General features: G+C 39.3%; 2 protein-coding genes across 2 annotated transcripts; both read left to right on the plus strand.

Moving 5' to 3' along the window:
* The first annotated feature begins 114 nt into the window (after positions 1–114).
* On the plus strand, positions 115–15,551 carry fam20b (FAM20B glycosaminoglycan xylosylkinase). Its single transcript, XM_023404472.2, has 9 exons — positions 115–289; positions 1,555–1,855; positions 2,068–2,315; positions 2,408–2,494; positions 2,606–2,715; positions 7,551–7,722; positions 10,953–11,144; positions 14,237–14,296; positions 14,387–15,551. The coding sequence occupies exons 2-9, from the start codon at positions 1,727–1,729 to the stop codon at positions 14,616–14,618; spliced, it is 1,230 nt and encodes a 409-aa protein (XP_023260240.1). The 5' UTR covers positions 115–289; positions 1,555–1,726; the 3' UTR covers positions 14,619–15,551.
* A 2,506-nt stretch (positions 15,552–18,057) lies between these two features.
* LOC147819203 (uncharacterized) lies at positions 18,058–23,998 on the plus strand. The gene is made up of 3 exons (XM_087173511.1): positions 18,058–19,835; positions 21,301–21,343; positions 21,525–23,998. The coding sequence occupies exons 1-3, from the start codon at positions 19,584–19,586 to the stop codon at positions 21,896–21,898; spliced, it is 669 nt and encodes a 222-aa protein (XP_087029637.1). The 5' UTR covers positions 18,058–19,583; the 3' UTR covers positions 21,899–23,998.
* The last annotated feature ends 1,272 nt before the right edge of the window (positions 23,999–25,270 follow it).

The following is a 25,270-nucleotide window of genomic DNA, read 5'->3' on the forward strand; positions in this document are numbered from 1 at the left end:
AGGCCTTTATCTCCAACTCACCAGTACAGTTTCAGTGTGGGACGTTGTGTAACACTGCCACCTGGTGGCGACGTGGAGCACCTGCAGGGGGAGGAAGTGGACACGGCAGGCCAGAGAGGGAATCGAAGGAAAAGGGCGGAGGAAAGGGAGCTACCGAGGGGATTGAGAAAATGACAAACCACCGTGACTTTTAGCAGGGGGATAAATTATTATATTTAATTTTCATTTCGCAGGACTTTACAGACACTTGAAGCTACTTTGTCTCCGGTGAAAGGCATATGGCCACAAGGTAAGTCAGCTCGGTCGGCAGCCAGTAAACACAACAGACGACGTACTGTATGAAGCTAGCTGGCTGCTTTAGCTAACCTACAGAGCAAGGTGTACAGTGGTTTGCTAAGCAGCTAGCCCTGTCGAGATGGATGTGACCACATCGTTGCGGATATGGTGACCTGAATAACCCCAGCATAATCATTGTAGGAGGTATCTAAACGGAGCTGTCATCCAGAGCTTTTAGCTGGTTTTACTGCGGTCAGATCTGACTGTTTTCTCACTAGTGTTAGGGGGGAAAAAGGCAGCGACATCATGAAAGACCGATTGTGTAGAAGAAGTGACTGCCTGCGTGGCCAAACCTGTGAAGGCTGAGCTGTATCAACACCAGATGAACCCTTGTGTGTAACGTTTCAGGTCGCTGATGGTTAAGTTATCACGGCTTTGACGATAATAACCGCTAACGCACGTTCACCAGGGCAGAGTCCGTTTACCGTCAGTTAAACGTGGCAGTGTGTTAATTTTACTGCCGTGATGTGTTCACAAGATGCAAAGCTGACATGCAGCGCCCCATGTTTCAGCCCGCCTTTAACAGGCGGATTAATTCATCATGAGGTGTTGCAATTATATGAACATCACACAGGCTGAGGCCATTTCTCTCTATAGCAAGGTTGGACCGTGAAGGCAGAGGGTTGTGTTAGGGCCACCACCTCACCTGACCCCCCACCCCCACCTGCACCACAGCAGGACTACATGTTCATCGCCACCTCACTGGGAACTGCCAGGGTCAATAAAAAAGACAAAGTTTCTCCTTTACCCAAATCCAGTGTTGGAGAAGAAGAGGTGTTATTAAGTGAAACAGAAGTTTGCATGCTGTAAATGTGGCCCCTCCGCTTTAACACAGCCCAGCCTATACTCTTGCTGCACATACAGTTAAGGGCTGTTTAAACTGTCAGCCAAGGCTTCACTCCCCGTTTTGCACAGTACATGTTCTGTGGTGCGGTGTACTTTTGGATGTACACACACACACATGTACACAGGGCAGATTGTGACATCCTGATGTAGTTACAAATGCTGAACAGGCTTCAGCTTTGCTGCAGTACTGGGTCACCATTTACCCTGAGGGGAAACAAGCAAGAGGGACAGCAAATCAATCAGTGTCCTCTCCACATATTATTGACAGTACACTTTTTTATCTTGCTCTCTTTCTCTTCCCTCTCCTTGTTCTCTTCTTTCTCCCCTTCCCACCCAACCTTCTGTTATTTATGTTCCCCACTCTCTCTCCAGGTGACTGCCTGTTTGCTCAGATAGTAGCTCCATCACCACAGTCTGTCAAGGCCAAGCAGGTGGGTGGGTGACGGGCAGTTACAGGGGCCATGCATCAGGGGTGAGGGGGATTCGTAGCGGGGGAAACAAACAGCGTCGTGTGAGGAGGGGTTCAGGGCCGGTCGGTGTGGAGATGAAGCTCAAACAGCGCATGGTGGTGCTGTGTGCCGTGCTCCTCCTGCTGGGCCTGGCCAAAATCTTCCTTTTGGATGGAGGTGAAGGATCTGCCGCCAGCCGACGGGACCTCAGAGCGTTCCGCAAGGTCAGGGTCAGGGATTTTCTATGTTGAGTTTTGTTTCAAAATGTGTAAATAAAAAAAAATCACACTCTGATTGGGACGACTAATTAAGGTAGTTATATCTAATAATAATATGTAATACTCCAGTTGCAACTGGTATAAAGTTACAGTCTGCTTGAGAGCATTTGCAGACGTGCTTATCATTACACACTGTAATTATCACCCAACCCTAACAGATGGAATCTGGCCTTTCTCTGTCCCGCGGAGCTCGCCTCACCCACACCCTCCAGTCTCCATGGGAGATTGCGAGCCAGTGGGTGGGCCCGAGAGAGGTGTACCCCGAGGAGACCCCAGAGCTGGCTGCTGTGCTCACTGCCCTCAGCACTTCCAGGATAGAGCGGGCAGATGTGGGTTATAAGGGCACTCAGCTCAAAGCCCTTTTGGTGCTGGATGGGGGACAGAAAGTGGTGTTCAAACCCAAAAGGTCAGCAGTGTTAAAAATCAGATTGCACACATGTATTTTGTGCTTAAGAGTGGTTCAGCTTTCTTAGTTTTGTTCTTTCCACCTTTCCTCAGATATAACAGAGACTATGTTGTTGAAGGCGAGCCATACGCTGGCTATGACAGACACAACGCGGAGGTGGCGGCTTTTCACTTGGATAGGTGTGTAGGGATTGCTATTGTAGTGTCTGAAGTTTATTCTTACAGACTCTGATCTGTCAATGGAGCAGAACTGTAATAATTGTCTGGTATCATCTCCTGTCCACTCTGCAGGATACTGGGTTTCAGGAGAGCGCCTCTTGTGGTGGGGCGATACGTCAACCTGCGAACAGAGATTAAACCCGTGGCCACAGACCAGCTGCTGAGCACCTTCCTCATGCAGGGTGAGTATCGGTCTACTCTTTCCTTCCTCTTTCTTACTCTCTCTCGTTCCTCCAATGGTGTTATTGTCTGGATTATTTCCGTTTCTTTTGACCTGTTTGTCCACTTTCTATCTCTCTCTTATCTCAGTTTTCACTCGTCAGTTATATTCTCAATTCCTGTCTCACTCACTTTTGTGGTGTTTTTCTCTCTGGCTTTTTTTTCAGTCAGCACATTAGATCAGGATACACCCTGCCGAGTCTTGTTTGGTCAGGGTGTGGAACTGTACAGTTAACACAGTATCTTCAGGTCAGGTCAAGGTTATGCTTCTCACAGACACATTTGTCAGAGTAGATAGAAATAGCAAATAATGCATACAATAGATTCTTGTATGTTTTTTATCTTAGATTGAAGATAGATTCTATCTTACATGGAGCTACCTATCAAAGGCAGAGAAGCTAAGCATCCTAAACTCAGGAAAAGTGCAACTCAGGAACTGAATGATCAACTGCATACATTATCCCTGCAATAAGCACTACATTTGTTAAAGGGAAAGTCCAGCAATTTTACACTGAAAGGTCAGGTTGTCAGTCATCGGGACTCTACCACTAAACATGTGAAAAACAGTTATGTAATGCATTCTGGATGAGCTGTCTATAGTGTGAGAAAATAACCTCAGATGATGTCATAAGCTTTGGGTTAGAACCTATAGATTAATTATAGAAATCTGTTGGCATGGGGAAAAACAAGGGGATTTACTAAGTATGGAGGTTTTAATGCAAAGAGTTTATTGGTTGCATTTTGGGAAATGTAGGATTCAGATTTCTTAAGAGTTTCCCAGGGACTGAAATTCAGTCCTTTTGTTACTTGTATCCTGACCTTCTCTGATTCTAACCATTCTTCTCTTTTTATCTGTCTCTTTCGATTTCCAGTAACTTCATGGCTGTGTAATATTTAATCGCTGTAGTTTTCCTGTAGGACTGTGTCAGAGAGGTGTTGATTCAATTCTGTCATCATTTTTGAGTTGTCACGCTCTCATAAGGGTAGACAATATGACAGTATGAATATGTCTACCATCTGAAATTTTTCTATACCGTTTATATCATGGTAGCTCTCCCTTAAATATCTCTGGGTATATATGGCTATAATGGGAAATGTTGCATATCAATAGAAGCAGGATTTCATTTTTCACATTTTAGATTTTTAAATGTATTTATTTATTTACTTTTATTAATTCAATAACCGTCCTTCATTTGTCAGGTATTAGTATTTACTATACACATAAAAAGTTTCTGACTTGATTCTTCAGAAAGTTTAATGCTATTACTACTATTTATAAAACAAACTATGGATTTATTTTAGTGATAACATTTTTTGGATGGAACATGGTGAACATATTTTGAGTGTTTTAAAAAATAATTACTGTTCTCTAAAGTATCTTCAAATATAATTAAGATTTGACAAAGTAATTACGGAATGCTGAAAAGTTTTCAGAATACATGTAAAGGAAATACTGCACACATCTGAGTGTAAATTCAACAAGTTCAACGCGAGCATTTTAGACTGCTTTTACAAAAAAACATACCGTTAGCATATTGTTTATTGGTTGTGCAAATAAAACTAATAACAACTAGAAAAGCACTATAGAGATGCTATACAGGAGAATGAGCTTACAAATGGTGGCAGGTAATGAAATGCATGTTACACTATCCCATAAGGTCACCATACATGTGAGTGATAAAAACTGTACATTTACTGTTAGCTGAATTTGCTCCTTGGAGTCACATTTTGTCTCAAATGGCAACACATTTGATTGGTGGTTTGCCGCAACAGAAATGTATCACTTTAATAGCATTTTTTTTATATTCTATATACTAAAGACATAAAGTAACATGCTTGTTTGACACAAACCCAGCAAAAAGTACATCATCATTTTTATATATATTCTTTCTCAGTGAAAAGGAATTGATTTTCCAAAAAGAAATTTCCATTCCATCTGAAATTGTGACTCATATCGCAATTGCAACACCTGTTGAAATATTTACAATATGAATTTTTTTTTTTGCATATCGTTCAGCCCTACATTATGATGATGGTGTTGAAATGATGATGATGAAAGTGTGTGATTGGCCTCACTCTCTCTTTTTTTAAACAGAATTAAAGTAGCTGAGGTGACTTTTGAAGCCTGAAACTCGCTTTTTTTGCTGCTTGCGGCTTTAATTTTGCGTGACTGAGCGGCTTCTTTCTGGTGAGCGCAAAAAGGTGTGAACCAGCAAATTGCTGCTTGCTGCAATATTTTACTGATATAAATGGATGTTGAGGGCTTATCTTCATCAGTTGGACCAGGTCTGACCTGAAAAAACTAAATCTCTATGTATTCAGTAGATGAGTGTGGGCAGCACAATCTTACATAGATTAATGTTGTGATGATACAGAGTAGTAATGAATAAACATTACATTATGCAACCGTTACGGTGTCTTTTAGTCACTATTATGGGTTAAAGTCAGCGTCTTTGCTGCTGCACGTTTTATGCTGTTAGCCCATGTTGTTATAAATGTGTGTCAGTCTGGTGTTTCTCCTCGTCACATATAGAATTTCTTATGCTGATTTTTTCTTTTTTTTTCTTTGCTGATTCTCTTGCTGTTTGCATTCACACATACGATGTATATTCTGTAAGTTACCTTGTGTTATCTGTCACTTACTGCCAATCAGTGTTTGAGTCATCTCACTAACGGCCTTTGCCATTGTGGTTTACAGGCAGTGGACAGAATACTTCCCACTACCACAGTAGCATAAGCAGCTACACAAATGTATCATTAGTTTTCAACAGAGATGTTAAATGAGGAATGAGTCAAAAGAGCTGGTTGCAAAGGATCCAAATACAAAGATTTACCACTAGATTCAATTTAGTTATACATAAAGCTTTGGTTTGGAAATATATCACTGAAATTTCTGTCATCACCACAATGAAACCACAGTGGAGGTGGATAACGCTAACTGCAACAGAAACATATTCTCTAGAAAAGCATTTTCTGCATTCAATGAAAGCACTTTCTACTAAGAAAGTAGTCCCACTGAAAGCAGACTATTCTAATGATTGTCCACAGTGGTTGTGAGAAAATGATGAGGATTTCTGTAATGTGGGCGAACCAAAAACTTTTAAAGCTATACGAGTAAACAGGACCAGAGGTTACATATACATATACATATATACATATACATACATATACATATATACTATATGTATACTATATATCAGTGCAATAGATAAAGCAAAGTAGATCTTTTGGCAGCATGTTGTGGCGCAGCAGTGAAACACAGACTCTGACATGATGAACTTTGTTAGCTCTCCAGTGTAATCGTGTATTTGTGGGTTCAAATCCAGTGTGAGTAATGTGAACTTTCTTTGCCTCACAGGTGATGAAAACTAATGTATGAGATAAACAGTGGGTCCAAAAGTTGTCTCAGATTTTTGGATAAAACCGTATTAGTTGCAGCATGACATAACATTGAACGATAAGAGGGACCCTGGTTAGGTTATTTATTTCATAGCAAGAAAATAAAGTAATTTGTTTTTTCTCCTTGTTAAAGTAAGTTGGATTTTGTTAATTAGTTTGCTCAAGTTAAAAGCCTCAACATGGTTAAAGTTCAGTTTAAATACTTTCAGACTGACTGACTGTCCCTCTTGCAATTTTTGTTGGAAGATCTCTCTATAATATCTATATCTTTATTTCTGTTTAAGTGACATTTAAAGTGACAACAATTTGTGGGTGTGTTGACTGTATTTGATACTTTTTAAAAAATGTATGAGCTTAGAATTTAAGGTCACAATAAGTCCATGATTTATTGAAGATTTTCCAAAGTTCGAGGTCATGTAATAGAAAACTTTGTTTCCAGCTCTTTTCTCATGACTGGCTCATGTGTGTTCACACAGTTTAAATGAGCACTCATCTCCTCCCTACCTGTATTCACACATTTCTCTGTGGTGCAGTTTTACGTTGTGCTGTTGAAATGATTTTCCAGCCATGCAGCAGTAATTTAAGTCTGTCTATGAAACAGATCCTAAGAATCTGCCCTGTGTTTTTTGATGAGCCAATTAGTCATTGAACAGAAATTAATCAGTGGCTGTTTTCATAATTTATTTAATATTTCAGCAATCAAAACATTTGCTGTTTTTAACCTTTCAAATGTGAAAATTAAAGCATCATGTGACCGAAAATAAGGTGTTGGGGTTGTTGGTCAAATAAGCCTTATACAAACATCTCTTAGGACAATCGGGACTGTTAATGGGCTTTTTTTGTTATTGTTTTATCAAATAAAAGGTTTGTTAATGAATTGTTGATGTGTTTGGAATAAAACATGATTATGGTCTACATTACATGATCAGAAAATGTTAAAATGTGAAATGTCATGAGAACAGAAAGCACAGGTGGCCAGTGATATCTTTGACCCTCAGAGGATGATCATCTGCTTTTGGACTGTGTGTGTGTGTGTGTGTGTGTGCGTGCGTGCGTGCGTGCGTGCGTGCGTGCGTGTGTGCGTGCGTGTCGTCTGTGTAAGGACTACATCTGGGTGTTCAGGTGAGGCAGATGTATTGATGAAAACAGTCAATGTATTCTGCTTCTGAGTCGTTATCTTCTGATGGGGCGTTTTGGGTGTGTGTGATTGGGAATGGGGACGCGCTCTTTCATTTCACTTTCCTTGAGTCTTTTCACTGAGAGAATGTGGCAGATGACTTCATACTGTACCTCCTTACAGAGGTGTGTTCGAATCTCTGTCATATCTCATCATCACTGATAAGACGTCATAGTCAGGTGGATTTATTGTCATGGGTACCATTTTTTCCTTTCTCTCCAGGTAATAATACATGTTTCTATGGGAAGTGTTATTACTGTCGGGAGAGTGAGCCAGCATGTGCAGAGGGAGAGATAATGGAGGGATCATTAACCCTTTGGCTGCCAGACGTCTGGCCGTTGCAGAAACACAGACATCCCTGGGGACGCACGTACAGAGAGGGGAAACTGGCCAGGTGGGTGTCGTGTGAGTCCAGAAATGATCTTTACGGTTGTTTAATTAGTTTTCAAAGTCAAAAAATTATTGTGTTTGATAAATAGCAGAAGGACATGGAAATGTTGTGCAAATGCACAATGCAGTTTTTCCATCATGGAGGTATTTTATTGTCAGGGGGTGCAGAAAGACTGATTTGTTGTTTCCTGCTGTTAAAGTGCAATGACGCCCCCCCTACTCCTACCTGCTTTATTCTGAGAAAAGCTTCCTGGGGTGGGAGGGTGAATTAAGCCACTCGGATCTTGGATATCCTGAGTGATGACAGTAAGATGACAAAGACAATTTATGGCTGTGTTAAAACTAAGCAAACTTGGCATCATAAACAAAGCATTAATTATTTACATGTAATATTCAGTACATTTACAATAATCACTCAGAAATATAAGAAAAAAAACAAATTTGAACAATTGGGATACCAAGGATCATTTCTATTTGGGCTCCTTTACTAATCCTTGGTCTGTAACTTTGAGTTTATTAATACATAATTTCAATGCAAATTCCAGTAATTAATTTCAGTAGTTTCTTTTTTTCAATAAAACAATTTATTAGTTGATTATAATGAAAAATACTGCCTGTTTTGATCAGGTTTTTACAGGTCTTCATCAGGGCTCAAAGTGGGACAAAATGCATCAGTTTGACCATTTCATATGTTTAAGCCGAAGCTATATACCTTCATTTTAAAAAATGCACTGCAACTTTGTCTACAGACAAACATGCAATTCAATAAATGAAGAAGCAAGTTTCCAATAATAAACTAATAGCATTTCCTTGAGTTTAAATTGAGCTTTTCTTTCAAGGACATTCCTTTTTCCCCATAAGAAGTATCAAATTGCATTGTTCTTTCCAGGAAACTTAATTGAAATTATGAGGAAATTAGATAAGATAAAATGTTATCAATTACTTTTTATTCCTGAGCATCATGAAAGAGGTCCACTGACCTAGCAAAGCAGGTTTATGTGCAACATTTTCTCCCTACCAAACTGTACTGTGTGATCTGATGGACCCTACTTAGGAAGTAGCGCTCCAGTATGTGAAAACGTGATGGTCAAGCCTAACCTAACCTAACATTTTAATTTAGGTACACCAGCACATAATTTAGGTTTGCGTAATTATGTGCTTTTCACCGTGCCCTTTGGAACAGCAATAATACATTTTAAGTGTTACCTTTGTTGTCTGTTTAATCATAACTGAGCCACATAAACTGGACAAGTAATTCTTTGTGGAAACGATTATAATAATGTATCATTCAAAGGGACCAGACTAGTACTTTTACTTTTATACTTACACTACATTTTACTGCTAATACTAATGCACTTTTACTTAAGTAGGATTTTTCATGCAGGACTTTTTTTCTTGAAGAATAAGCAATCAGTGTTTTGATTCATTTTGAATTGCTGGCATATTTTAAGGTTGTAATGTCATTTGAGGAGGAGTACAGGGTGCGGTTTCACACATACAGACTTATTTATTTTCACTTTGAGCACATTCACTTTGAAATAAAATGATAGATACCACATTAAAGTGCAAGGTCTCAGATTTAATTTGAGTAGGCTTACATGACTATAGAAAAATCTGTGAGGCAGAAATTGCCCCCAAAAAAATCAAACTCAGCTTATTGTCTCTGATGATGTCAGATGTTTAACGGGAAACCTGCTTAGCTCAGCAGTGATGATGCCTCACAACGGGCGATATGAACATCATCAGACTTCAATTGCAGAAGTTCAGTTGCGTTGCAAGTGCAGACATGTAAATTATGTAATATTATAAAAAATATGCAAGATAGGATCCTGGAATTGTCGCTCTCACACACTGTTGAGAGCCATGCAGAAATCGCTGATTGCAGAACTACTGTTGAGAGCTAACAAGACACTTTGTCTAATGTTGACGCTAAAACAAATCCCCAATCGAGTATCCCAGACAGTGCTGTGTGACCACAACATATAGTCCAGCCCGTCATATGGAAAGAACTATGAGGCAGACATACGTAGCCCATACCAGTGTTGTGCCAGTTCATACTTATAAAGAACTAGTTCAAAGTTCAGTTCATACAGAGTAAAATGAACTAGTTCATGTTCATTTGTTCCGGTTTTTTTTTTAAATAAAGGCAGATATTCTTTTTCAATAGAACCTCCTTCTACCCGTCCATCACCAGCCCCCAATCATTGCCACTCCCAAACTAAATTAATTATTGTATACCACTGAAGAATCACAGAACCTGCTTCAACTGCCCAAACGAACTGGCTTCAGCAGTAATAGATGCATCTGTACCGTCTGTGCCGCCTGAACCGCAAGCATGAGCCAAGCTCGGCCGTCACTATGGAGACGTCACGTGGCGTGCCGAAAAACTGTTGTAAAACATTAGCAGAGGTTCATAAAACGTTCACGTTCATCACAGAGAATTTGCCTTGATCATTTCACACTCACTCAGTTGTCGTTAAATATTAAGCAAAAGTTGACTATGCAAAATAATTGAAGAGTGAATTTTGACAGACTTTCACTTAAAAAAAAAAAAAATCTATTTCAACTTCTCAATGGCGAGAAGCTGAATTTGTTCACACACTAGATGTTTAACGGGAAACCTGCTTAGCTCAGCAGTGATGACCACTCCCATCTGAACAGCGTCAGATTTAAATTGCAGAAGTTCAGTTTCATCTTTAAGTCCAGAAATGAAATCTTATGTAAGATTATCAAATTACGCAAGGTAGGATCCTGGAAATGTCGCTCTCACTTTTGATATCAGGCCAAGTACGTGTTTATTTGTGACCCTGTTTGTGAGACCACATTGTTGACTAAGATTGTTGTTGTTATAAATATTGTGGTGTTAAAACTGACAAGTAGGAACCTCATCTGCTTTAGATGATGAGGGTCTGTGACTCAGTAGCCACTGCCGACTGCAGGGAGGACGTCCAAGTTGTAGAATGAAGATAACAATAAAGTCACAGAGGTAGCAGAGTAAACCTGTATACAAGGAATTAAACTTTCTCTCACACAGACACAAACGCACCAGAAAACATGCAGACATACATATACATAAATGCCAGCTCATAGGTTTTCTGTCATGTTTTATCAGCATCAGCACTTTAAATAATTTTTCTACATTTCTACTTTCTCAACAGACACCGAAACAAACACCACCTACATGGTAGATTTTGACCGGATTGTAATGGATTTGCATGTGTTTTAACCATCCAGGTGGGAGTATGATGAGAGTTACTGCGAGGCAGTGAAGAAAATGCCTCCATATGATGCAGGGCCAAGGCTGCTAGATGTCATAGATACGGCCATATTTGATTATCTCATTGGAAATGCTGATCGACATCACTATGAGAGCTTCCAGGATGACGGCGGTGCCAGCATGCTCATCCTACTCGACAACGCAAAGAGGTGAGCAATAAACTGAAGGATTTTAACTCAAAATCCTTTTTTTGTCCTTTGGTAGTTGTATTACTATTATCATTCTTTTTTTAAATAACAAGACATGAATCACATTTAGTTGTTTATATCGAGCAGATTTCATAAACACAGTTACAAAAATAAATTATTTATAACATAAAGATGAATTTAAAAAAACACCCTCTGAGGTTTTTTTCCTGAAATTGGAAAATTCGTCACTGTTTAAATTGACTTTGATTCATTGGGAGTCCCCTTTAAATTTGGACTCATTAAACCACTCTGGTGCAGGAGGGGGAATTTAGTGGAAACGTCTGCACTTTATTCAGACAACATGTTTTGTCTCATCAGCACAACATTCTGATAATTTTTAATAAGTTCAGTTTTCATCTCATATTTGAAGTCTAATTTTCATTTTCATTTTCAATTACAGTTTATGTTGACATTTTCTGGCATGATCATCATTTTCAAGAACTCACTTATTGCCATTGAAACTACTTACTAAGCTGAGTCATGGGAGCAGCCACTTCCATGAAGTGAGGACACTGAGCCGTTGATGCCGTCTGTGAACTTATTTTGTTTTCAATGATCAGTGGAAGTCAGTGGAAACTTTACTGTCTGCTTGATGGCTGTTTTTCCAACTGAACTACTGAACTTATATCATTTTCATTTTGAATATATTTTATAACAAAAACAGAGGTGTTACAGTCATCTGAGCAGCTCAATTTCGTTCGTTTTCCAGGTTGAGATTGGGTTTCAAGATTCTTGCTCACTGCTTCCAACAGTTTAGTTGTTTCCTTCCAGTCAGTGTCATTTCATACTACAATTAGGTCGGGACAATCAACTGAAAACAAACCAAAACTGACATCATCAGGTTTTCATTGACTTAATTGAAGTCATTTCTTTGTGTTCAGGAAATTCATTCCTTTAGACAAACTGTTGTCTCCAGCTTTAATGTGGCTGGAAGTGTCTATTAAATGGGAATGACCTGGTTTTCTGCATACATTGGTCATAAGAAATGATCTGATCTTCATCTAAGTCACAAGTATAGACAAACAATTATTTTTAAATAATTAATAATAAATAGTAGTGAATGGCCTTTGGGAATAGAAACTGTTTAGGAGTCTGGTGGTTCGAGTTTTTAATGACCTGTTGCGTCTACCTGACGACAGGAGGTCAGGGTGAGAACAGTCTTTGACAGTGTTTTTGGCTCTGGACAGGACAAGTCTTGGATTGAAAGAAGAGAGCAGCAGATGATTTTCTGTGCTGTGTTAATAACCCTCTGTAGAGATGTTTTGTCTGCTGCTGACAAACCAACATACTGCACACACTGTGACACAGTATGTTAAGACACAGACTCGTTTTACTTGTAACACTTTGAAGTGTATAAGATTATGTCTGACATGGGCCGAACAGTTGTGTATAGTCTTTAAACATTCATCTCATCCCTCATCATTTAATTCTATGTTCAGTTAGTCCACCCATGCCTGCTGAAGTCCTGCTGTGTTCATTAAAGTTCTGTAATGTAGGATCCAATAAAGAACAACAAAAGAGGTGACTGCCCCGCAGGTAATGAAATCAAATGCATATAGTCCCTCCAGGGAGCTAATGTTTGTCCAAGATTTAAAAATTAGGCACATGCTTCCTGACATAGTCTCAAATTTCTAAATATCTGGATAAACTTGATGCAGGGATATTGTAAGCAGCCTGTAACTGTTCCCATTAATGTGTAGGTCACCTACATTACAGATACCTCTGTTTCCAGATGTTATCATTCAGGCCAGGAAGGATTTGCTTTAATATATTTCCAGATTTTTAAGCATAATGCCAAATACAAAGCCGTTACTAAAATATGCCTTTAGAACTGCAGTGGGGCTGTTGAAGAGAGTAGGGAAGGAAGTCTTCTTAAAAAACAAGTGGTCAATGAGTAATCATCCACCACCATGTAAGGATGGATATATGAGGAACACTACATTTTGTTGTTTGGTAAGTTAAAACCACCTGCATCCTGTGGTTTCGATAAGTATTTTTAGTAATTCTGAGGTAATTCTGAGTTAATTCTTTATTAGTATAAGTATAAGAAATTAATCCAGTTGCTTAAAGTAAAATCAAGCAATAAAACATGAAAGCACGACAGTACAATCATCTTGATTACATTAATCTTCCAGACCTGAGAGATTAGAGGAGTCTTCCAAAAGTCAATATTACATTTAAGGAGTTCAATTTTGTCTTGCCAGTTCAATCGAAGGAGGTCATCTGGATTGTTATTCAGCTTTTTTTTTTTTTTTTTTAAGTAATGGACTGTAAAGAAGTCATATTAACCCCTTCAGAAACTGGCATTAATCCATTCCCAGTTGAGAGAAAATCCTGAGAGACCAGCATAGTTGTGGGATGGAGATGTATCAAAGTATGTCATCAGCCTATAACACAAGGAGACCTTTATATCTATACATGTCAGCGGGACATATTGGAGGGTTTTGGTTCAAAGACTGCAAACAGGAACGTGGGGAAAAGGGCAACCTTGATTGTTCCCACGATGAATTGCAAAAGGGTGAGCAATATTTTGATCAGTGATAATTGAGGAAGTTTGATGTGAGTAATTGACCTCAATCCATTTCATTTTCCATCTTCAGTTAATCAGAAAAAAAACAAAAACTAGAGGTCTGCTTCATTGACAATATACCGTATGTAAAAAGATACTGTTTCATTCACTCTTACCAAGCTCAGTGCAACAGTTAATAAAACAGTAATAAAAATTTACAACTTTTTCAGCTTGTCCCAGAAGCAGTTTGAAAGTTTGTTGACTCCTCAGGAGAGTAGATCAGGTAGCAGGGAAATTGCTGTTATAACAAACACGCTATCCACGCTCGGTTGTGGGCAGCTGAAAGAAAAACTCTCTTCTGCTTCAGTTGATTTCTGCAATGCCATGGCCAGCAAAGTGTGGCTAATGCATGTTGATGGCTTCTCTTAACCACAGCGCAGACAGGCCTCCAGCTCCAGTTTCCTTACTGCGGTTTTAAGTTGTAATTTGTTTGTGTGTGTGCGTGTGTGTGTGTGTGTGTGTGTGGTTTTTTTTTATCGTGTAGCTTTGGGAACGCAGCTCTGGATGAACGAAGCATCCTCGCACCACTCTACCAGTGCTGCATGTGAGTACTCAAACTGTCAAATCTTAATTTTCGTCTAATTTTGATAATTTTTTTAACTATAATATGTCGCATGTTTCATCTCTCTGTCAGGGTTCGTGTGTCCACATGGAACAGGTTAAACCTGCTGAGAAGTGGAGCTCTGAGTTCAGCAATGCGGCAGGCTCTGGCATTCGACCCTATCCACCCGGTCCTGGCTGACCCACACCTTGCAGCCCTGGACAGGCGTCTGTCCGGAGTCATAGCAACTGTTAAGCAGTGCATGGAAGCACAGGGCCCGGACAACACTCTAATAGAGGACCGAATGAACCTGCCGCATCCCTAGAAACAAGGGAGAGGAGAAAATGGCAAAAAACAGGAACAACCAGGACTTCACTTCCTGAGCCTGGAGAAGAGGAGAGGGACATGGAAGGAGACTGAGCAAATGGATCAGCCCCGGTGTTAAAGAATAAGAGCTGCAGAGTGAGTAAATGGATCAGCAGGGTGGAACAAAGACTGTGCATTTCTTCTGCCCTTGTTCCTTCCTTGTTTGTAACTCTGACAAGACTGGTTCTCAAAAAAGAATCAATGAATTCAAAGTGTTGGAACTGTGTCACTTTTCAGCTATAAAAACATACTCTCAGGACTGTTGTGCACTAGAGAACAGTATCTGCTGTAAGAACCCCCCTCGTCTACTACTACTGGTTGTGACCACACTCCTGCCATGTGCCAGATCCAGATTTCTTAGGATTCAGCTAAGAGGAAGAGATGGAGCTTGGAGAGATGCAGACACTCAAAAGAGCAGGAGGGAAGATAAAAAAATGAGCCACCAACATCTGGATGGAAGACACTGTACAGCTGTTTCAGGCTGTTTGGAGCTTACAGTCCAAGAAACTGAAAATACGTTATAGAACTGAAAATGCCTCTTTTTTTTTTTTCTCCTTGAGCTGAAATTTAACTTTGACTGGAAAAATTAAGAAAATCAACTCAGCCCTACCCCATCAGTGTGTACATATTTAACTAAGTAGTGACATAGAATTATGAGAAAAAAGAATATAAATTTGTGGATAATAATATTAAATAAGCTTGTGTGTGTGTGTGTGTGTGTGTATGAGAGTGTGTGTATGAGAGTGTGTGTATGAGAGAGTGCGTGCGTTCGTGCGCGCGTTCCATATTGTGCCGGAAATTAGAAGGCTACTGACATGACAGACTTGAAGTGGGGGGACAAAGAGGTCAGGTGTGTGGGTTCATCTTCAGCATTAAACTATGATCTATTTCATTGTGGTTCTCACTCTGCCTTCTTTTCTTCCATGCATTCACCACTTAAAAGCTCAGCAGCTGTTTTAAGATGGGTATTGTTGTTGTCAGTGCTACTATTTTCATGTTGGAAGGGACTTTCACTTTATTCTTACTTTTAGTTGCTCAGATATTTTTATCTTTTTCAGATTTGATCTGAGAAGCATTACAGGTCATATCTGGGAAACACTGGTTGTAATTTATGATAACTAGTTTTAGTTTTCCTCTTTCCTCGTCTCATTTTCTGTAATGTTTGTTTTCTTTTTTCCAAATTTGAATCACTTTTCATGTCCTAAATTCCGTTCATATTCAAGACAGCAGTAGCTCTTTTTAGTCACATATTAGTAAAACATGTGATTGCAAACAACTGAGTCCGTGCCAATGGGATTACACTTGTTGCCATTACATGAGATTGTCTCAAAAAACTGCATTCCAGGGTCATTCTCACTGTGTGAGATACTTGGCCGCAGCTTTGATAAGAGGTCGGAGGCTTTTTGGTTGTTTAGAGATTTAAGCAGATATCAGTGATGTGGAGCCAGGACCAGTACAGTTTGTACATCAAAACAAAAATAATCACTTTTATTTTGACACAGACTATGATTATTAAGGTGCTTTCAGGAGGTGTTTTCAGTTGTGGTTTGCACACCTGTTGAAACATCCAGCTAAGGTCTGATCCTCCAGTGTGGTAGAGACTTTTAACAGCAGCTGGCTGTAAGCAGACTGAACTGAACTGCAAACAAACACAACATGTCTGATCCTTATGTTCAACGTGAACAAACGTTTAACCTCGGTTTTGCTTTTGCCACTTCTTTCACATCATGTTCGCATAATCAGGTTGCAAATGGTTTGTAAAAGGATGTGTGTGGGCTGCTGATGATTAACCCAATAAGACTTTCCTTCCACAAACTAAAACTTTCCTCACTCTTCTGCTGCTCGGTTCTTTATGTTAATGTTTGCTTAAACTGAAATACCCAGCTTGTCCAAAAAAACAAACAAAAAAAAAAACAACGGCTCTCTAAATCTGATAACTCCGTATTCCTTGAATCAATAATTTTGACCTGTGAATAGATCTAAGTGTTGTTACAGTACTTCTGGTGATGGGATTCCCCATTTTACCATGTGCTTCTGTTACAGATCATCTGTCACCACAGGAGTTTGTCCTTATCACTTGACATTTCCTTCATCAGGTTTGTTAACACTGGTAGTAGTGGTATCACGGTTATAAAGTGTACACTCTTATTCTCTGGTTTGAGTGAGTTGTGTTGTGTTGTGTTTGCTACACCCACAGAGGAGAAATGTAATTGTGAAACCATGTGGCTGCCCCCCCCCCCTTTCCCACATGCAGATGTTCACTCTCAGCTGCCTGCTTGTCTTGCTGTCACATCCAGCCTCCCCTGTGTTTATGTGTGCAACACCTCAGATGATATAGGACAGCTGTTTCGTTTAAGCTAAGCAGGTGTTTTTGTTGGGACGTGTAGCAAAACATTGAAACTTTGAGAAAAAAACACTGCTTTTGTCATGTTGGGGCATGTCAGGACAAGTCAATTAATTAATGAATTTGTTTTTCTGATGTTTTCTATTGTGTTTTGGAAATAGCACATAATTAATTATTGTGACGTTTGTCTCTGTAGTTGCCATCATGCCATATAACACTCAGCTTTTATTACTGTCAGTAACTTTTTCTCCTCTTAAATCTCTTTAGTGGGATTTTTTTTTCTACTTCTGTTTCCCCTCTGGGAAGCAGTGAACATAAAATGGAAAAAAGTACACCAAAAATACCACAATAGTACTATTAACCCATTATTGTAGACACTAGATGTCCCTCTAGGATAATCTATGTAGGTTATAGATCATTATAGATCATTATTGGGATGGGCAGTGTAGCAACAAGCATGATGAAGCCAATAGCAAACCCACCACTGAATGTGACAAGCATTGCAGAAGTCCCATCACCTATTACAGGAATATCAAAAACTGTGTAGGAAGATAAAGATGAAGGCAAAGTTGTAAAGTATGACACGGTGAGTGTTGAGTCACTACCGAAAACACACTGTACATCACACACACACTTCTCTAAGTGAGGCAATGACACTAATGTCTACAAACTCTGTCTCTCTCTCTCTCTCTCATTTTCTTTCTCTCTTTCTAAATATACACATACACACACATATATATATGTGTGTGTATGTGTTGTTGCACAGACTGAAGTGTCTAATGTGTTCGTTCAACACGTGCTGCCAGAACAGTTTCAGTGCTCCTTGGCATTGATTCTACAAGTCTCTGAACTCCTTTGGAGAGATGAACACCTGAACACATCTTCCAAAAGATATTTAGATGATGGTGATGGAGCACGCTGTCTAACAAGTTAGTCCAAGATCTTCCATTGGTGTTCAATTGGGTTGAGATGTCGTGACTGTGAAAGTCATAGCATATGATTCACATCATATTCATGGGGGCATTCAGTAACACACACACACACACCCCCCCAATGCCCTTTTGGATGGGGGCATTGTCATCATGCTTCCCCACACATTTTTCAAGTTTTTTCCTTTAAATAGTCACCCATGGGACTCGCTTGAGTTACCTTCTTATGGACAAAATCAAACAAAACGTTGTTTCGTTATTGTGGAGAAAAACACAGATAAAAGGTCAGCAAGAAAGGATTACCAACCAAACAACTGCTCCAGACCCTCAGGGGCCACCAAAGACCACAGTTCACTGTATGGCGATTAGCTTATAGTAATATGCGTGATAAATATAAACTGAAATGGGGTATTGTTTTAATACCTTGAATATCTTGTCCAAATTAATAGTTTGACCTTTTCAAAGATACACTTATTTGCTTGCTTGTCAATGAGAAGATTGATAGCTCTCTTAGCTTAGCATAAATACTGGAAACTGGGTCAGGAAATAGCCTGGCTTGGTCTAAAATTACATATCTAAAGCTCTCAGATTAAAATATCCTTGGGTCAGACACAGGCTAACTGTTTCTTTTCCCCTCTTTGGACTTGTATTGACCCTGTGTTGCCCAATATGTCTATTATTATTACTATTCAACAGGTCTGGGCATGTTTTCGTTAAGTCCATGAGGGCTGAGGGCGGTCCCACTGTAAATTCACCAAGGCCCTGAGGGCGGTATGGCAGCCATTTTGGGCCCTTAATAAACACATTCCGTTAAATCCGCATTTCTATAGGGAATTACCCACAGTTCGTAAACACATAGTTGACTGGTAAATCAGAGCCAGAGCTACGTAGGTTTTTGTCCTGTCATGGTATGAGGATGAATTCCAAATATGCTTTCATCAGATCTTATCCAATATTAGTATTTTTTTTATTAGGCTAAGGAATGAGGGGAGGGAATACGAAAAAATGTAAAAGCAAAAGTCCCGAACCCATGCCACATGTTTTGGCGTCCTCTGAACGTAACGTCATATATATCACAAAAGCCTGCGGCTATGGCGTTCCTCTTTACACCATACCACCTGCCCCACCTAGGAGGGGATGCCATTTAAGTCTGTGAGGCGTCAGGGCTTTTAGCAATTATGGGGAACATCGGTATTGTAACAATTAAGAGGTTAAAGTAGCCAACATGTTTCCTGCTCAACAGTTGGCTGCTGAAAAGACTTTCATTCATTATTTGGGCTTAACCTGTCTGACTGCAGCGAAGCAATATAATATATATATATATATGTATGTATGGTCACATGAGCAGTTTGTCGTTGATTTCCTTGAAATAAGCTGTGGTTCAAATATCTCCCTACACCCCCTGATAAATATTATGGGAACATGACAGTGATTGAAGCGTACATTGTGATGTGGGAAGGTTTCACTGCTCGGCTTGTGTACCAGCAGCACAGAGAGTGTAACAGTCAGCCAATCAGGTCCCGGTGCGCTGGTTTCACTCCTGTTTCTGTCTCACGGTTTGTGTGTATGTAACTTATGTGTGTGTAGCACCCCCCATCCCCCACCCCACCCCCCACCCACACAAAGGCACAAACTAAATAAAGTGTAGATCATGAGCGCCGTCTTTCCAGTCACTCCCCTCCTTTCATCTTGCCCACTCGCGTTAAAAGCCTCGCTGAGCTCCTGCAGGGCGTTCAGTGCACTGATGGACCGCAGGAGGATGGATGCTGAGGGAGGTCGCGTGGTCCACCGGGAGTGGCGCGCGAGGAAGCTCGCGGTAGTCGTTGCCGTGCAAAACGTGCTGGTGGCCGCTTGTCTGTTCATCACTCTTTACGTTTACTGGGGCGTTCAGGATCAGGAGCGGGTGAGTAATCTGGAATTTGAGTTTAAATGTACTATCAAGAAAGAGGTGACTGGCAGTAATGCAGACTGTTCATTATTATGAACATACAGTATAATTTGAATAGTTTAAGAAAAACAAGTATTATTTCTTACATCCGTTTGATACAACTTGCAAACAAGTGAAGTGGGGATTTTAAAAGGTCTATGTAATGTTGATAAAGTTGACCAAATACACTCAAATACATCACTGCTGTTGGATCAGGGTATATTTATTGAATGTACACAAAATCTGAACAAGTATATCTCAATTAAAACATTTTTCAAATCAATTTTAATTAATTAAAACTTGTTATTACAATGAGTTTCCTCAGATGAACTTTAGAAGACCTGATCCCCCCTCCTCCTTTTTAATACATAGTATGGAAACTTCCCCTTCAATGCAGCTGTGTTTTTTTCATTCATACTGTCTGAGGAAATGTCTGGGTCATACATGCACTCACAGTAGACAGAAGGCTGCAGACTGTATGATTGACATTTTAAAATGAGACTACAGAAGCAAAGAACACCCTGCATTTTGAAATTGGAACACCTCTTGCCTTTGTTAAAATCCTCAATTACCAATTGATAACAAAGCTAGAAAGTTATGAGGGCTGTTGTTTTTGTACTAAAAATTGTCTTTCTTGTCCTTTATTTTGATTTTTTATTTATTTATGCTATTTTTTTTATTCTACATTCACTGAGATAGGTAATTTAGTCATCCAAATGATTAATCAGTAAAACTCAGTTGTGCCGTTGTATTACAATCATGTAGATACAAAATTTCAAGCATGAAGGTCTTTCCCCTGTGAGAAAGCTTTCTCGTACAGAAAAGACTGTCCTTTCTTAGGAGAGCATCACTGCAGGATAATTGTTGCATTACAGTAGGTTCATATTCAAACAGATACTGACAAGATGCCACATTGGTCCTTTCACTGTGATCATATCAAAGTAACTGACTGCCCTCATATAAGCTACTTTTACTTGTGGTTTTCAGTGAAATGACAGTAATCATAAGTCAGGGGCAGCAGGATTGGGTGTGCAGAGGTTCTCCAAATATCCTATGACCTGAATGACTGATAATCTACATAGACCTATGTGCACAGTTACTGTATAATCTTTATTTTAGTGACTAACATTTGTTCTACATTTAAGCTGTCGTTTATTGCTGCAGTGCTATTCTCACTACAGTTATTAATCACCCACTGAGACTTTCCCTAGTTTCTATCAGCCTAACTATTTTCACACCTTGTTACTTAACCACCATATCAAATAAACAAGCTTTGTGCTTCCCAGAGTTGAACATGAAGGGATCACATAGCAGAGCTGTGTGACCTTTCAAAAGACACCAGCATTTATAATGTCAGAGTCATAATGACAGTGAAGACAGACTAAAACCAGGAAAGATGAATGCCACCAGTTCTCTAATGTTTGTGTTTTTCTCTGAACAGGCATCTGGGGATAATGTACACATACAATTTGATGCCATTGCAAGTGAGTAACCCCCCCAACCAACCCCCCGAAAAAAGAAAAAAAAATTACTTCCTGACTTGATCTTTATCTCTTTGCCAAACACTCATATTGAAAAAAAGTTTCACAACAAGTTAAACAAGTGTTTTTCTCACTTTCTATCACTTCACTCTTTCTGTCTCACATTCCTCCTTTCACCTTCCAGCCATCTCAGGCAATGCAACGCTGCAGTTTAAGCACACTAAAAGCATGAATATGATGAGTGTGGCTGGCGAGAAGAAGGACAAGATCTATGTCAACTGCACTGGACCCTATGTTTTATATATACACCTGTGTTACACAAGCCTTGGCGGAGAGAAGACCACTGGGATGCTGCAGCTGCAGGTGGTGAGGGATAAAACCCCTGTCAGCTCCTTCACCCTGCAAACTTCAGAAGAGGTCTGCGAGGGGCTCAACAGCATAGCCTACCTCAAGGCAAAGGACCAGGCAAGCCTGCACTTGTATGCCAAAGAGGAGTTCAAGATTCTGGAGGTATCTGTGGGCCTGACATATCTGCTGGGGAGGCAGTGTGATTTTTGATGAGGGCCAATAAACGTGCCCTGAAGAAAAAAGACAAAGCTGACCGGGATGAGGAAGGGACCTCAGCACTTGTGTTCATGCACCATTGTGAGAACAAATACACTAAGCAGAACTCACACCAATGACATGACTTGTGTTGACAGACTCTTTTTTTTAATTTTGTTTATTACCTTGACCAAGGGAGCTGTGCATCTTCTAGTTTGACTGTGAGCAACAGCTTGCACATGTTCTTGGGTGAAAGAAAATGATTTGATTGATTTTGGTGTTGGTGATTGACAATCTCATTTTGTAGATGTCTTTAACAAGACACCCTCCCCCATTTTTGTGCACAAGACATTGGTTACTCTTTAAAATTTTTGATTTAGGCTGCAACTAAATATTATTTCAATAATCAGCCGATTATTTTCTTGATTACCATTTAAGCGTTGGGTTCATAAAATCATCAGAAAATACTGAGAAATTTTGTTTTTTCTTGAGAAATGGCTTTTTCATTTTCTGATGATCACATAATAGATTAATGGGCTGATCATTTCAGCTCTACTTTTGATTACACTTATTGTACTTGACCTTTTAAAGGGGAGCTTTTTTAAAGTTGAGTGGTTCTGAACCACATTTAGAAAGGTACTTTTTCTTTTCCTTTATCAATCTTTTCTGTTATGTGTGCACTCCTGCTACCAACTGTTATTGCAGTGATATTGGGATCTAAAATTGTTTTAAATCGTGAAGTTTTATGCATTCGCAAAATGTATAGTTTGTCAAAGTTGAGTGAGGACTGAACTGGATGCTATCCCAACTAATGTACCTACACCCTCGTGAAGGGGTGTTAAAGCCTCAGGTGCCTTCTAAATTATAATATAAAGCTACAGCCAGGTGACAAATTGAAGGAAAAACACCATAAAGTTTTTTCCATAGGTGTTCAACTAGGTAGGGTTGTGGTGACTGTGAAGGTCATAGCTTATGATTTGAATAATTTTCATACTCACCAAACCATTCAGTGACCCCTCATGCCCTTTGGATGGGTGCATCTTCTGTTTTTTCATTTAATTTGTCACCTGTGTAGATAGATAATATACTATAATCCTTAGTTATTTATTTCACTTTAACAGTGCCAAGCTGTGTAGTACCAAATGAATGTATTTGTTTTTGGTGCAGTTATCCTCCCGTGAAGCTCCAATCTGAGTCTCATAAACTTCCTCTGTGCTGCGCGGCTCCCAAACAGCTCAAACTGTGTTTAACTCACATGGATTACCAGACTATTGCCGTTTACCCCAGCAATGACGGTGACAATAGCTTTGTTTTCTATGACTAACATGCCACTGGACATTATCTCATGTTTCTTGAACTGGTGTTTCTAGAGAGTTAAACACATGGCAGACAAGTTTGATGCTGCAGCCACACTGACACACAGACAGCTCATTGTGAAGACCAGAGAGGAGACAGATGAAGTGGAAATTTTAACTCTTTTGATTGTATCTGCGCACACACTGCTCACATCACTTTGTAATGTTTTAATATGTCACATGTTTGTGTGTGTGTGTAAGTATGGCTTTAGCTATAAAAACCAAGTGCTGATCTGAAGCTGAGGTTCTTTGTACATACTTCATACTTCATACATCAGTTAAGCTATGATACACTGATTCATTGAAAAGCCATGTTGCAATAATGATGGAATAATACTTTGGAAGTATGCTGTGAGGCACATTGTATTGTTTTGTATTGAACTACAAGCAATGTCATATTCAGTGTTGTTAGTGATTGAACTGGTTGGTTTTGATTTCTACTATATCATAAATACAATATTTTATAAATAATTTACACAGAAATCATGTTTTTAAAAGGAAGAACTTAGCATTTGAGCTTTTTAATTATTCAATGAATGGATCTTTAAACATCAGTGATGGTTTAAATGGGTGCAAAATGGACTGAAACTTTCTGACAAAAGAGCTACTGTAGTACTGTATATGTGAAAAAAAAAACAAGCTGATATGACAATGTATAATTAGTCCAGGAAATGTACAATGTGGCTACCTCCTGTAAACTTTGGCACTTATCACCTGTTGGGATGAAACTTTAATAAAAACTGTTTCCATTTTGCAACAAGTCCCTTCTTTGTTTTCACAGTTCTGTTGCACTCTCTCCCTCTCTCTCTCCCTCGCTCTCTCTCGCTCTCTGGTTGCTGTAAGAGTCAGCAGTTTCATCATCTTTACCTGACATGGTAGGCGTAGTTCAACCAAAAGTGAAAGTGACCTGAGGAAAGGCACGTCACACATATACCTGACATGGCACTGCTGTACTGAAGGATCGGTCTGTACACTACCAGCCTTGGAAAGCTTACAAGCTCAATTCAGACTTATCCCCAATTAATGGGAAAAATGTATTCTGTCTTTGTGTCTGTGTGTTTTGTCATTTCTAAAACTAGAACAACAGGTTGTTAACCCACTATTTCCTGCTGAAATAAAGCCTGCTGTACCTACACGGGCTTTCCAAGACGTTAAAAATTCCTCAGGCAGTTTGTCTGCTATTTCAGTATCAGGAACAAGGGTTGAACACCCGGTGCAAGATTAAACTTGAACAGTAAAACTTGCCTACATTTATAGATTTATTTTTGGCCATAGCATGTGAATAGTAATCTATGAAACAGCTTCTTTTAACACCCACGTAGGGGCTCACAGACATTTTCTCATTGTTCATTATAACATTATTGGAATAAAAACAATAAATACTGTAAATATTATTAATACGCTCACAAAATTATTCAGTCAATAAGAACTAAAATCAGAGAGGTATTTGCGAGGACTTGGTATTTGTAAAGGATTACGTTGTGCGCTGCATACTTTTTTCACCCCATAACTGCAGAGAAAACATAGTTGTGGGTTTTGGTTTCAAGTAAAAGCAGCCACACCCTATTCTGCTATCATTAAATATAATCAGGAATCACAAATAAAATGCTTAAAAAAAAAATCAGCAGGCTGGGTCATAAAATCAAATCTTTAATGATTACATGTGACTAAATCTCACCCGTGATGTGTTTGCTTAACCTTGATTACATAATATGTGTTTGTGTGTGTGTGTGTGTGTAATATATATATTATACATACATACATATACATATATATATATATATATATATTATACATGTTACATATATAATTTTCAAAATAAACCACTCAGCTGAAGAAAAGAAACATACCTGATATTCTCAAAGTCACTTAGCTCCTTCTTCTCCTAAAATTGTTGACAAAGCACAGAACTCAAAATGTGTAGCCTGTAAGATACGAGGGAACATGCATGCATTACATATGAATGTGACATTGTGCATGACATACATAAACACAGTAAACTAAGTCTTGTGCATCCTAAAAATGACAATAC

The sequence above is a fragment of the Seriola lalandi genome, unplaced genomic scaffold (genome assembly GCF_002814215.2).
Source record: "Seriola lalandi dorsalis isolate HSWRI2012SDOR001 ecotype SW California unplaced genomic scaffold, Sedor1 jcf7180002054244, whole genome shotgun sequence".
Classification (NCBI taxonomy): domain Eukaryota; kingdom Metazoa; phylum Chordata; class Actinopteri; order Carangiformes; family Carangidae; genus Seriola; species Seriola lalandi.